The sequence below is a fragment of the Xiphias gladius genome, chromosome 10, assembly GCF_016859285.1.
Source record: "Xiphias gladius isolate SHS-SW01 ecotype Sanya breed wild chromosome 10, ASM1685928v1, whole genome shotgun sequence".
NCBI classification, from domain to species: domain Eukaryota; kingdom Metazoa; phylum Chordata; class Actinopteri; order Istiophoriformes; family Xiphiidae; genus Xiphias; species Xiphias gladius.
This window is the reverse complement of record NC_053409.1, coordinates 11,889,406-11,902,779: the sequence shown is the minus strand read 5'-3', so window position 1 is coordinate 11,902,779 and position 13,374 is coordinate 11,889,406. Positions and strand designations below refer to the sequence as shown.

The following is a 13,374-nucleotide window of genomic DNA, read 5'->3' as shown; positions in this document are numbered from 1 at the left end:
GAAATATTTTTTATTTTGTGGTGATGCATCCATGCCATAGCTGGCACAAGTCCGTGCGACTTGATAACTATTAGTGCCCAAGTCACAGCACATTCTGTCTGAACACACGTTTGTAATGCTTGCTGTATATCTATGTTCATATCTACAGTAACAAATCTGCACATCCAAAAGTTTAGCTTGTTAAAGCTGTAATTTCTCTCTGTCAAAATCTAATGATGGTAGACATGTTGTCAGCCCTGTCCAGGCACACCTCCATTGTGAAATGTTATTTTAGACAATAAACTTTTCATAAATAGCCCTACTCAATGAATCCAGCACATTTATCACAGCCTTGTGACACCCTTGGATAAAAGACTTAGTGGGATGGACAAAACATATAAGGAGCCTCCTTTTCAGTGAAAATTGTGAGACATCTGAACACAACTCCATACCCAACTCCCTCTTGTATTCCTGTCTCCAGTCTTCCACCTTTCCTCTGACCCTTTCCACTTTGTCCTAAATGTCTCAGCTGCCTGTTCTGTTGGGTTAAAACTGTAAAAATTGAAATAAGTACATCCTATATGCAGCTGGCAAACATGTAGCTGTTTCCTCCTTCACTGTAACCCAGCGTTTCCTGTCAGCGATGTGCTCAGCAGTAGTGAAAGGCTTGTCCCTGTCAGCACGAGATCCTGTAGATCACAGCTGGTCCATCAGCTCCCAGTATGAAGGTCAGGGCCAGTGGTGAACACTCCTAGCACAGCTAGAACTGTGATACATAGAGGATATATATAAATATATATATATTCATCACCTCCTATGAGTCCTTCATATCAGCGTCACACCCCTGTCATTCTCTTACATCAGTCCTCTGCAGGAAACAGAGCAGGGCAGAACAGGATGTGTGTGCAGTATGCAGGTCATCCCGCCAATCTCTCCCTGGTCTCTGTGACACAATTAAAGTCAGGACAGCTGGCAGCAACTACCTGTATAACAGAGCTGTACAGTGATGCAGTTCATGTTGCCATAGTCTTTGAACTAGAGCTTAAACATACAATGGATTTAATGACTAACTGATTAACTGGACTCCTCTATCTTCGGTGCATTATTGAGAACAGGCGTTGTCTAGTCCTCAGCATGGAGTTTGTAGTTAGAGCTGTTATTCACGGTCTGCTAAAGGTGGGGTTCTTCATTGCTTCACCAACTCTTTGATATAAGGAAATTGCACCATTTAAACAAGCTAATCTGAACTACCCCTCAGTGTGATATCACATCTGGAAAAGGTAATGATAGTCACTATCAACCTTTTCTAAGGCTGCGTTCAGACAGACAATAGCGCTGTGTGATAAAACAAGGCCACTTAATTCATTTTAAATAAGGCCACTGAAATGCAGGGGTTTTTTTGACAAAAAAGTAAAACCTAGCTCAACTTTTGCCACAATCCAATGCGACATCACCTGAGAGAACACCAGGACTTGAAATAACATGTGCCGGCAACTGTAGCCCGTTATGTTTTTTTTAACACAGTGCTGTTTTAGTGTGAAATCCCGGCAGCTAAGCGTAAGACACTGCCAGCCAATTAGTGTGCCAAAGTGCTTCTTAGACATAATGTACAGTAAATATACCAATTTGTCGCAAAAAAATAGGAAAATAACCTTCCTTTATGTGAGGCAATTATGTATTGATTCTGATTGCAGTACAATGAAATTTGATCCACTGTGATCTGATACTATATGTTTTGATACATTAAGATATCATATACCATACAGCACACTGTGATATATAGTACAGTACAATATACAATATGATATGGATATGATACTTATACGATATGATATTGGATGATATGATACAATACAATATTTGGTACAGAAAGTATGTTGATAAACTGTCACTATCACGAAGGATACATATTTTTTACGTGCCTAATATAAATATCATTCCACAGTAGGAATGCAATGATCTAGTACACAGGATCAAGATGTATATATATATAAATTTTTGGCATAAAAATTCCGCATCAACAGTGATTGCAGTGATATGGTGATCCAAAAATGCTTTGCACATATAGAATCAGGAGACTTAGAGCTTTCAAAAAGCAGATCATTTATAAAGGTTGTGTATACATTGAGTCCAGTACAAACCAAAACACACCAAAATTGGAGCTACCAAAGCCAAAGTGCCTCACGGGTGGGACGGTGTATTTTAAAACTTTTACTTACAATAAGGTAGTTGGAATTGGCAGATATCTGAGTCAGTATCCGAATCAGTGTATCCCTATTTATCACCACTGGTTCTTATTTAAAATGTTTCAAATTTAATTTCAGTGCATCAATTTCTTGGCCCATTACTGAAAGTAACTGTTCTGTACAGTTTTGCAAAGTGATTTGCTTCGGGGATGATTACAAATTTGGTCACACCCAGTAACATCCTGAAGAAAAACAAAAACACCCATTAACATGGAGCAAAAGATCTCTAAACCAGTCATGCATACAGCTTTCTCTGCATTATTTGTTATGCTTATATCAGCGCTACTGTTTGCCTGGTGACTAATAGGACTGGTGGTTATGTGGCTTGTTGACTCAAGGCTTTGCACATAGCCACACAGCTGTTTCTCAGAGGAAACTGTGGTCATAGTGGGAGTTCTCCATGTTAATCATGGATCACTGCTTGCTTTCACTCCCGCTCCAGACAAACCACACGACCAGTGCTGACGGGGAGCCTCTGTCAAAATCCTCTCGGTGACCTCAGCACCTGTATCGAAATATTGTTTTACTATTATCACCACTGTTCTGGGTTGTAACGCTCACTGAAGAATTGAGGTTCCAAGTAATACAGAAATGCAGAGCTTGAAAGGTGGGACTGGAAATTCGCTCAACAAGTTTCTCATAACTCAGTTGAGAGGATAATAAATTAAGAGTAGCCCAGATCCCACAGTAGCTTTCCATCTCATAAAAACTCTTGATGCCTTCAACTTTGATCAGATAAGGGTTTTTTAGAACTAAAATATATATCTAAACATTCAGCCTGGGAAGGTTTTCCTACTATGCTACCTGGCAGTCTGCTTTGCTGCTCAAAGAGGACATGTACAGAGTCATCCTTATGTGTCCTTTTTTGGCCTCTGCAGAAACAGAGGAAGCCTGCAGATGGGGAGTCATGGGCTAAAATAAAGCTGAGGAGTGAAGTGCAGCGTTAATTCCCACAGGTTATATGTGTTGCTCTCACATGAATAGGACTCTATCTCTATTCTAAACCAGGCATATGACCATGTGTCCAGAGCTGTGATTTGTATCCCTGTGTGGATAGACTGGGAATGAACTTGAACGGGGTCAGGTTAACTGGCTCTCTGCTTGTGGGTTGCGGGCGTGTTTGTCTTGGCGTGCTGGTGCCACAAACTTGACCTTTGCCCTGACCCTGGTCCCTGGTGAGCATTTTGACTTGTGATATGAATGGGATAGGGCTTTCCGGAGCATGGCTGGACATCCTCTGCCGTGGTTTTGTGATGTTGGAGTGGGCATTGTGTACCTCTGCTACTAAGGGTTTAAGAAGAGCATGGCAGAGTGCAGACTCAGCTGTGGAGGCCACCTTGTCCTCAGGTGAACTCTCTACATGCTGGAAAAGCCAGGAAAATGAAATGTTAAATTTTGTAGAGCAAATAACGGTAGAAATTAACCAAGATTGATTCAGCATATGTTGTTAAAATGTGTGTCTAAATGTAGTGTAGATTTTCAAATGAGAGGGAGCTAAACACACAACAATATTGAACGAGCCAGGCCAGGAAGAGTTGGTGTTTTTTCTTTCTACAAACACAGAGCCAAACGAGTCCCATGAGTGTTTGGCTTCCTGCTAAGCCAGAGGGAACAAAGGACCATAGAGAACTTAGCACTCAGCGTGGGACAGATATGTCTTTCTCTCTCTCCATCACAACTCACACCCGAAACACACTCTCAGTGCTGCAGTGCCAGCAGGCTCAGCGTCCGTAGCCAAATCCATCTCATCAAGCAGGCCTGTGCAGATGCAGCTGTCAGAGAGACAAATACTGTACGGCAGTTATAGGAAGACAGACGCGTATCCAAGAGTGCAGTTCAGCCTCCAGCTCCGGAGCTGAGGCAGATGGAGACAGCCTCAGCTCCAGAGCTGAGGCAGATGGAGACAGCATCACTCAGACTCATCTCCCAGATATTGGGCAAGGTGTTGAAAGTATGAATTAGCAATTAGTGCACGGGACCAGTTACTTTATTCCCATGTCAGGATGTGGTTCTTGTGGGACTGAGCGGTGGAGCAGACCACCAAAGGGGCCAAACATACAAATCCAACATGCTCAAGTTCCCATTTCTTCTTTTACATCTAGACATCAAAACTCAACTTTGTGTTGGTCTTCCTGTCTGCATTTTCCCCTTGTGTTCTCTGTGAACCTCTGCTAAAGTTTTAATTGCTTTTCAAACCAATGTTACAGGTCTGTTCAAAAATTTCCTTAATCACCTCTCTTGGTGGAAACCCTCTTTGGCTAATAGTCAAAGCAGTCTGACATATGACACTGACCAGTGTAGGCATAGTCTCAGTCAACACTTTGTAATGGCTCTTCCTGCTGACCTGTTTTGCGGCATTTTACTAAGTGAATGATCAGAGCAACTACAATAAACTGGAAAGTACTGAATGGCTTCTCAGCGCCCCATGTCTCAGGACATTTTGATTCTGGCCCCTGAACCACAGCAACCACACTCCTTTGCTTCCATCCAGAATCAGGCCTTTCTTGATTCCTTATAACTTGAAAAACCCACTTTATAAATGCTGAGGTGAAAACTACAGGTTGCCACTGCTACTGCCCCCCTGGAGATGAAAAGGAAACTGTTTATTTCATAGTTTTTGGCCTTTGATTGAGTAGACTGCAGCAATCATGTTTTGATCATGTTGTATCTGAAAACCTCAATGAGGTTAAATTCACAGAAAATCTATTTTCATGCTGGCATTGTGGGAAGTAATACCTATAAATTTAAGTGGAACTTCATCTCTTCATTTGTCTGTGTAGCACTTTGGCTGATCCAAATAACAGTCTTTTGCTAAATAAATTTCTCAAGAACCTTTTCTGCGTTCCAGGGTGCACTAGGCCCAGTTGTTGCACTAATATAAACCTCATCCTCTGGGGAGAGAGAAAAAAAAGCTTTCTGAATCAATCCAACCCCACTGTAATTCATTTCACCCAGGCACTGGCTGCTACTAGCGGGATTCCTGGAAGGCCGTCCAGACAGAGAGAACATGACTTAATCCAGCCTCCGTGGCTGGTGCGATAAGCCCTCAGACACACCCAGATTTTCACAAGAGGGAATATTCTGCCAGGACCCACAATTATCCAAGTCATAATGACTAGAGATTTTATCAAAGAAAGACTGGGCCTTAATTGCTCACTGATGTTTGGCCTTATGCAGCCACGTATGAAGAACTTGTTTCAGGAGAAAGGAGCTTATCATTAAAATGCTGCACATGTTTCTGTGACCAGGTGTTTTCCTGTTATTCCTTGTTTATCATATGGGATACATATGGGACTACTGGCACTACTGGCAATGTTAAATTAAATTTCCAAGGTGCATTCAGTCAGAATTTCCTCATTTAGTTTTTTTTTTCCTGTATTCTGACTATTTTGGCATTATTCATTCATTATTAATTTTTCCAGAGTAAAATCTGTTTTTTGTTGTCACTGTGCCTACACATATTTTTTTATTTCACCCATTCACCGCTGGTTTTGTGGTGGTGATCGATTGCCAGCCTTACAGTCATTTTTTTCTGCATCTTATTCTCTCTCTTATGTGTAAACATAGCTTAGGTTGTGCACCTCTATACTATGCATATGAATAAACATAACATTCTACTATGTGGCACTTTGATTTTTTTCCTCTGAAATCTAACCAGTGGTATATAATGCAATCACTCAAGAGGAAGAGTTAAACATTTTGGATTTTTATTCTTATATTCTTTCTTGCTGCGAGTTAGATGAGAAGATTGATACCACTCTCATGTATGTGCAGTAAATATGTAGCTGAAACCAGCAGTTGTTTAGCACAGATTGAAACGGGGGAAACAGCAAGTATACCAGCCCTAAAGCTTACTAATGTGCACATTATTTCATGTTTGTTTAATCTTTCATCACAAAATGAAGTGTAAAAATGTCAATTGGCTGTTTTATGAGCAGTTATGTTCTTGACTATTTTTCTTGCCAAATAACTAGCAGATACTCTAGGAAGTTACTAGTCCTGGCTGAGAAATAGTCTGGTACATAAATCTGTTAAATTACTACATGATGTTTTCACACTTTGGTTTTTGCACTGATTAAACAAACATGATTTAACATGTCAGCTAGTGAGCTATAGAGGTGCTGGTATGTGGATTTTGTTACCTATGAACAGAGGCAGGCTAGCTTATTCCCCCTGTTCCCAGTCTTTATGCTAAGCTAAGATAACTGGCTGCTGGCTGTAGCTTCATGTGTAAAGAAAAGAGAGTGGTATCAATCTTTTCGTCTAACTCTGAGCAAGAAAATTAATAAGTGTATTTCCAGAAGAGTAAAACTATTCCCCTAAAACAATGTTCAGCACCAAGAAGATCTTGCAAAACAAGCTGTGAGAAAAGCCACGACTCTGTTTAAAACATTTATTACCAGAGATTAAACATCCACAAAAAGCTGTAATTTAGGGTATTTAGGGTAAGACTTTAATGTGACAGAGGCTCATGTTGAGTTGTTTTTGAATTTCCAATGAACTCAAACTTTACCACCAGGCCATTGCATGGGTTTGTTGCTACGAGGAGTACACAACAACAATATAATGAAGATGGGTTTGGATATTATATGTATTGGTGCATACTAAGGATCAAACCTCAGGATTTTATTGAAAGAAACACATAGGGACTTCAGTGGCAAATGATGAATGGATGAGCGCGTTCTGCATAAAGCCTGAGGAATGAGATGTGGGACCACAGTGGGGTTTGACCACTGGTGGTACAGAAGGTTTGGTGCACTGACTGGGTAGGTAAGAAAGACTTGATTCTTTCTCAGCCCTAGGAGACTTCTTTTAGCTCATAAAATAAACCGAGGTTGTTAAAACAGACCAAATAATGAATTAAACTTTTCCCCTCTTTGCCTGTGAGACCTGAGAGTTAGATCAAACATGGAAAAACAGGCCTGTTTTCTCAAATTAAAAAACAAAATCAACCTAAAAATTCCCAATTAGTAATTGATTTTCTTATCAAATATCAGATATAAAAGCAGACTTTTTGCTAAATCAAATTCTGAAGCAAAAAATTAATACTTGGAACAGAAATCCTAGTTTACCTATGATAGCATCTTTTTAATCTGGAATATTTTCCTTTTTTTTAGCTACATTGTAGTTAATGAGTCGGACGTCACAGAGATTCATAACAATATTGGGCTTTGAATAGCAAAAAATGAACAAGAGTCAAGTGTGTATGTCTTTGCTAATGTTCTTGAATAACACCCCCTGGGACTAGTTTCAACAGGCGGCCCTCTCCTTCCTTGTCTGCAAGCTTTAGTCTGTGAAATATGAAGCACCATCTGTTGTAGAGCCTTTTGCTGAAAAACATCTCTCTCTTGACATTCTCAAATTTAAAACGAAGAGCAGTCAATTTCAAGGTGTTTCCAATTTTAACATTGCCTCCCCTGAACAATATAGCGTTTTTGGAAACTCATTGGGGTGCATGGTTTATTTGTTTCATCACAAAACATCTGAATCCAAATCTCGTAACTGTTGATATACCACTTAAAAGCTTTGGAATAGGGCCAACATTTGTTGTATCCAAAAACTGTTTGTACCCTTTGACCGGTGCTCTGTAAAGCTCTCAGTGCTACTTCTCTGACTGCAAAAGTGCATGTCCCAAATACACTCGTAAATCTTCTCTTCCTTTGTTGCCAATGGTGTTTGCAGTGGTTGAGCCGTACAAAGTTTTCATTGTTCAGCTGCTGTTTTCACAATTTTTTTAGATTTCTGCTGTCCCTTCCAGTAAGACTGATGATCTGCATATTTAAGGGCAAACTTTGAAATGAACAATAGTCTTTAACGCTTTCTCTGAATGGGATGAATGTGTGTAAACTTTGATTTACACTTGGTTTTTGATGACCGTCATTTAGTTTCCCATTTACCAAGTAGCTTTCAAATTGCCCTAATTATGTGCAGTTCTTATGTAATAAGGGTTTTTGGCTGACACGCCATGTTGGAAAGAGGTAAATGGAACCATTAAACATTTTGTTTAAATAAAAAGAATAATGACTTGAATTTCTTTAGCAGGATGAAGAGAGTCTTGTGTTGACTTGTTGTAAACCTACTGATGGATCCAGAGGTTTGCCACTCATCACTTTGGAGGTCTTGTCCAGTCCAACACAAAGAGATCTATGAAGGAACAAAGTGACAAAACTGGGAGCTATTGAGTTGTGCGGTGTGACCCAGACTGGGATGCTCATGCCTGGCATTTCTGCCTGCTGTCAGACTGTCTTGTTTAGACAGTCTGTTCAAAGCCAAATGGCTCCATCCAACAACCAGACGAGCTCTTCATATCAGTCTATTTTCTGCATTAGCTGCCATAAGCCAACAATCCAAGCCATTAGATGTGGATTTGGAGTTTGGTATTCTCAAACAAATCAAAATGAAAAATGAGCTTTGCCAAGGTAGACTTGTGCTGAGCTTCAAGTGCTGAGAGGGCCTGTGAAAAACCATTTAATATCACAAACCTGACCCTCTTTCCAACCTACTTGGTATCCTAAGCCCAGACAAACTAGGTACTCTGTCTGAAATACATAAACTGACAAATATAGAGATTTATAGAGACAGATAATGAAAGCACCTCGGAGACTGAACTGTTAGTGAATGAATCAGCTGTGGCCCATACGTTACTGCGCAGTGCTTCACATAAACACTGTTCTGGCCTCGTCATGCTGAGTGGGCTACAGAGATGGTTTAAGATGTAAACAATTCCAAGGGATCTGGGTCACTGCATGTATGTGTGTGTGTGAGTGTGTGTGTGAATGTTTAGGGTGAACAGGATCATGAGATAAATTCAGAATTTCCCCGTCTATCTAAGAGGCTCCAGTTGCCCAGTGGGCAACTTACAGAAACAACATAGTCACCACTGGGATGATGGGAAGTGTTTTTTTCCAAGCCCCCATTACGGGGGGTTTCCTGGCACTTAAAAATAGCCACATAACTGAATTTCTCCATGTAAACCCCCCTTCACTTTCATCAAAAGTGTACCTACTGTTTTGCTTGGCAGTGTTATTCATCGGGTTCTATTAACAACATGGTTTATGTAAGGCATCGGCAGAAGCTGAGAGATCAGAGGGTTTGTAGACTTTTTGACTGTCCTCCAGTTCTTGGTCCTGGCTTGTGTTTTCACAGTGCCTGACTATATGCTGTTTGTGCTCCAAAACTGCCTCCTCTCCAACTCATCTGGATCAAGAGGCCTTCTGGAACTGCCATTCATGCTGCCTGTCATGCCTTCATGAAAACTAATATTCATATGTTGTAATGCTGCCATGAGTTCAAAGATATGTAGCAACAGAGTTCCAAGTAATACTTATGCAATGCGTTGGAAGTTTCAGGCACAGTGTAGACTCTTGGCCATTACTTTGATTCGTAATTTCCTCAAATGTGATGCGGTTTATTCCTAATTGCTTTCAGTATGTGAAATTAATAATGATGAGTGAAATTGGACAGCGCCAATGGCTTTCTGTCTTAGTTGGAGACCTCCTTTGATATAAAATATAAACTGATGCTTTGATCAAGTGTTTGGACTGAGATTTATCAGCACACAAGAACTGTTTCTCTGTGAGCATAATTATTGAGCACATGTTCTGAACATCATATAATACATGTCATGTATTGAACCAAGTCAAGCGTCACACTGTATGCAAGTGAATCTCCCTAATGTAATCCAAGTGTCTAAATAATTAAGGGTGTCTAAATAATAAAACATGATTTGGCCTCGTGCTTTCAAAATCATGTATGCCCATACTGCTTTGTCTTTGGCCATTGTTATTGTATTTAATTAAATGAATTGTTAAAAATGTTTACAAATACGCTTATTCACTTTATTTCCAAGAGTTAGATCTGAAGATTGATACCAATGTAGCTCTGTAGAGCTAAGGAAAACTGCAGAGTCCAGTGATCATAACTACTGTAATACTAAGGACTGCTGAACTTACAACTTTTAAATATAAGCTTTCAATTAGCAGTGAACAGCGTCAGCAATATGGACTCAAAAGAAAAGAAACATTTTGTAAATTCAATATATTTTTCTCATCATTTTTATTTGCCTCATGTCTACACCATATGCTCATTCAGCAGCGTTCTTATCAGCCCCATCAGTGATTTATTTAAAACTGTATGGCCATAATTTGATACCCAAAACAATTTTGTCTTCTGTCTGTTCAAACCACGCTCCATGTAATCTTGGCAGAGGTCTTTAAAATAGCTTTCAAGTCACCCGGAACAAGGCGGGGGAATGGTTCCTCCTTGGCTTGCTGGGGCCTTGAAGTTTCTAATGATGACATCAAACGTGCAGAGTGAGTCGTGCTTGCCCTCGTCACCCCCTGATCTGCAGGCGGACAGGGCAGTGCTGAGCTCATGCTGGGAGGAAGTTACTTTGCCATTGAAAGTCAGAGAGACAGAAAGAGCAACATCTGGCTAAACCAAGGAAGCGAGGCAGGATGCTTGCACGCCAGGTGTCAATGTTAGCAATGGAAAAACCCAATCATAAATTGGAGTGGACGGTGTAGCTAGGTTAGCCACCTCCTGTCTGTCCTTACCCCTCTTGTTTCCCTGTGACACATCTCATCCCGGGGCCCTTGAGATTCATGATCTGGGTCAGCAGCTGTCAGCTATAGGTGCTGGCTGTGGTCTTTCAAAAAGATGATGTCAGAGACCATTATCAAACGTTTGTCTTCTTTTTTCCCCTTCTCATTTAGTGTCCCATTCCCCTTGGCAGCAGGAATGTGGTTTGTACTGTGAATAAAGAAACATGCATAGGCTTGTGCTACATCTAGCACAGCTGGGACGGGGAGTGTGTGTGTTTTTGTATATGCAAGTGTGTGTACATGTATGCATTTTTGAGTAGCAGGCACAGGTTTGTTTATTTGCCTTATCACTGTTGTGTGTCTGTGATTCGGCAGAGCTGATTCAGTGTATAAGTACCTGGTGTGTGGCTAAAAACCACATGTAATAAATGTTAACGCATGGTTTATATCCTCATTTGGGTTTTGATTACAGCCTCAACTACATTACAGGGCAACAGGTGTGCTTTGTAGAACTGTTCTTCTGATCTACCTGACATGGTTCATCTTTGTCTTGCTCTGCTGACTGTCTGTCAGGGCAGATCAGTTGGATCCAGAATTTTTTTTGCAGGGCTGAATCCCAGCACTCCCCTGAGCTTTCTTAGACCTCCAGAGCCAAGGAAAGCCTGCTGCCTGTCTGTCTGAGAGGCATGGACCTCCCCCTGGTCGCTCACATGAGCTCAGCTTCCAGGTCGCGCAACACAGGCTCAGTAATTGACACAAATCAAATGCTCACCGGTAAAAACGTGCCCCTTGCAGCTCTGGTCGAGCTTTGTTCTTCGACCCTAGTTTTAATACTTCCATCAACCCAGTGCAACGCTCAGGATGTTGCTCCCTGGTTTGCCACAGTCAGACAGAGCAGGGAGTTCACAATCTAGTCAAGCAGACACATAGGTGATGGAGAGGTTTTGTAGTCCTGAAGGAAAGATCTAATGTGTTTAATGACACACTCTTCTCCGAGGCAAACAGACCAGCCACGCTCAGACACACATACACACCCACACAAACCTGTGAGTTTTATTCCCTTTGGTTGCCTTTATTTTTTGTTAATCAGTGATGAAAAATCTTCTCTTGCGAAGTGTCTTTAATGTCACACAGAATCTTTCATTAATTAGTGAGGGTCATGGCTCTTAGAGCAGATGTTAGTCGAGAAACCCTGTAAGCTTAAAGAATGATATGGTATCATTAATTTAATTAAAACAAAATTATTTCCAAATCATTTTGTCTTATCTATAAAATCAATTAAGCAAAGCTATGACCTAAGACAGCATGTTTGTCTCTTAGGGATATTATTTTCTGTTGCACACATTGACCATGCTTAAATGGATTTCACGGTGATGCACATACATTGCTGATGGGAGTATCTTTGTGAGTGTATATATGTGCAGGACATTAGCTTTTGTCTGAGGTCATATGTTTATGGTCTTGTGATGATGTGATTGACAGGACCCAAGTGAGACGGGGACCCCCTGACTCCTCCCCTCAGCAGACAGGGACCTCCCGCACTGTGAAACGTTACCCATCATCCTCTGGGCCTATCACCTCCAACGCTCTACCCGGTGGAAATGGCTACGGTAACGGCCACAGCAATGAGCACAGGAACTGGCATGGAAACAGAAATGGACAAAGAAATGTGCACTCCTTTAACACTCACAGGCCTGCCAGCGTCAGCCAGCTACACGGACAGTTCAACAATGCACTATTACCAGCTGGTAAGGACAAAAAACTAAACATATCTATTGCACAAATGAATATCATAAAACTTTTATCAGTTCTCACTTTACATGCATACTTAGCATTTCCACTCTCCCTAGCCACGTCAAAACAAACAGAGGCCCATCCTGGCTCAATCCACAGAGGCTAAGATACATACATACACATCCTATGGTGTCATCGCTAAATGGAACATTAGCCGCAAAGACAAAAATTGGCCGCATCCCAGGCAGCAGTTCCCTTCCCCCATTGTCCACCCACGCCACTCCTTCTGTGGTCTGCATCACACCAAACATGATGTTTGATATCAAAGCTGCACGCAGTATGTGAGCATGTGTGTGTATGTGCTACTGGTCGGCAAGCACGTAATTGTTGGAGAGGACAATGGGCGGTGTGTTCGTTCTTGTTGTTCGCACAGTTACATGCTTAGATATCTTTGGGAATCTGCACTGTCACCTCTCGGACATGTCAGGCACTGGACACTGGTGCCTCTACCCACAACAAAAAGAATTGTGATCTTGTCTTCCCCAATTTTTATTCTCCTTTCAGTATTTCATCTTACTCTGTTCCACTATCGAGCGTACACAGCTGTCTGCTTCTCTTGTTTTTCAGGCCTGTACCAGGGCAACGGCTGTTGAACAGCTTCCCACCATTACACAATGTTCACTTGCACTCACGCTCTCTTCGTCTCCTTCACAAATACACACATCTAAAACACCTTCTCCCAAAGATACAGGGCTTGGAGGCTAGCCCAATACCTAATAGTATCCTCTCCCCCATTTGCTGGCCTGTGGCACATCGCTTGTTCAACTGCAACGTGCCACTGGCCAGCCGTCAGCACACACCCTCACTCACTT

The 13,374-nt window shown here is 41.4% G+C and overlaps 1 protein-coding gene across 1 annotated transcript in view; it reads left to right on the top strand.

Annotated features, from left to right (window-relative positions):
- The window catches only part of LOC120795847 (latent-transforming growth factor beta-binding protein 2-like), a 78,734-nt gene that overhangs the window by 18,545 nt on the left and 46,815 nt on the right, over positions 1-13,374 (top strand). The window contains exon 4 of the mRNA XM_040138053.1: positions 12,251-12,516. Within this exon, the coding sequence (XP_039993987.1) occupies positions 12,251-12,516 (266 nt within the window). The remainder of the gene's footprint in view (positions 1-12,250; positions 12,517-13,374) is intronic.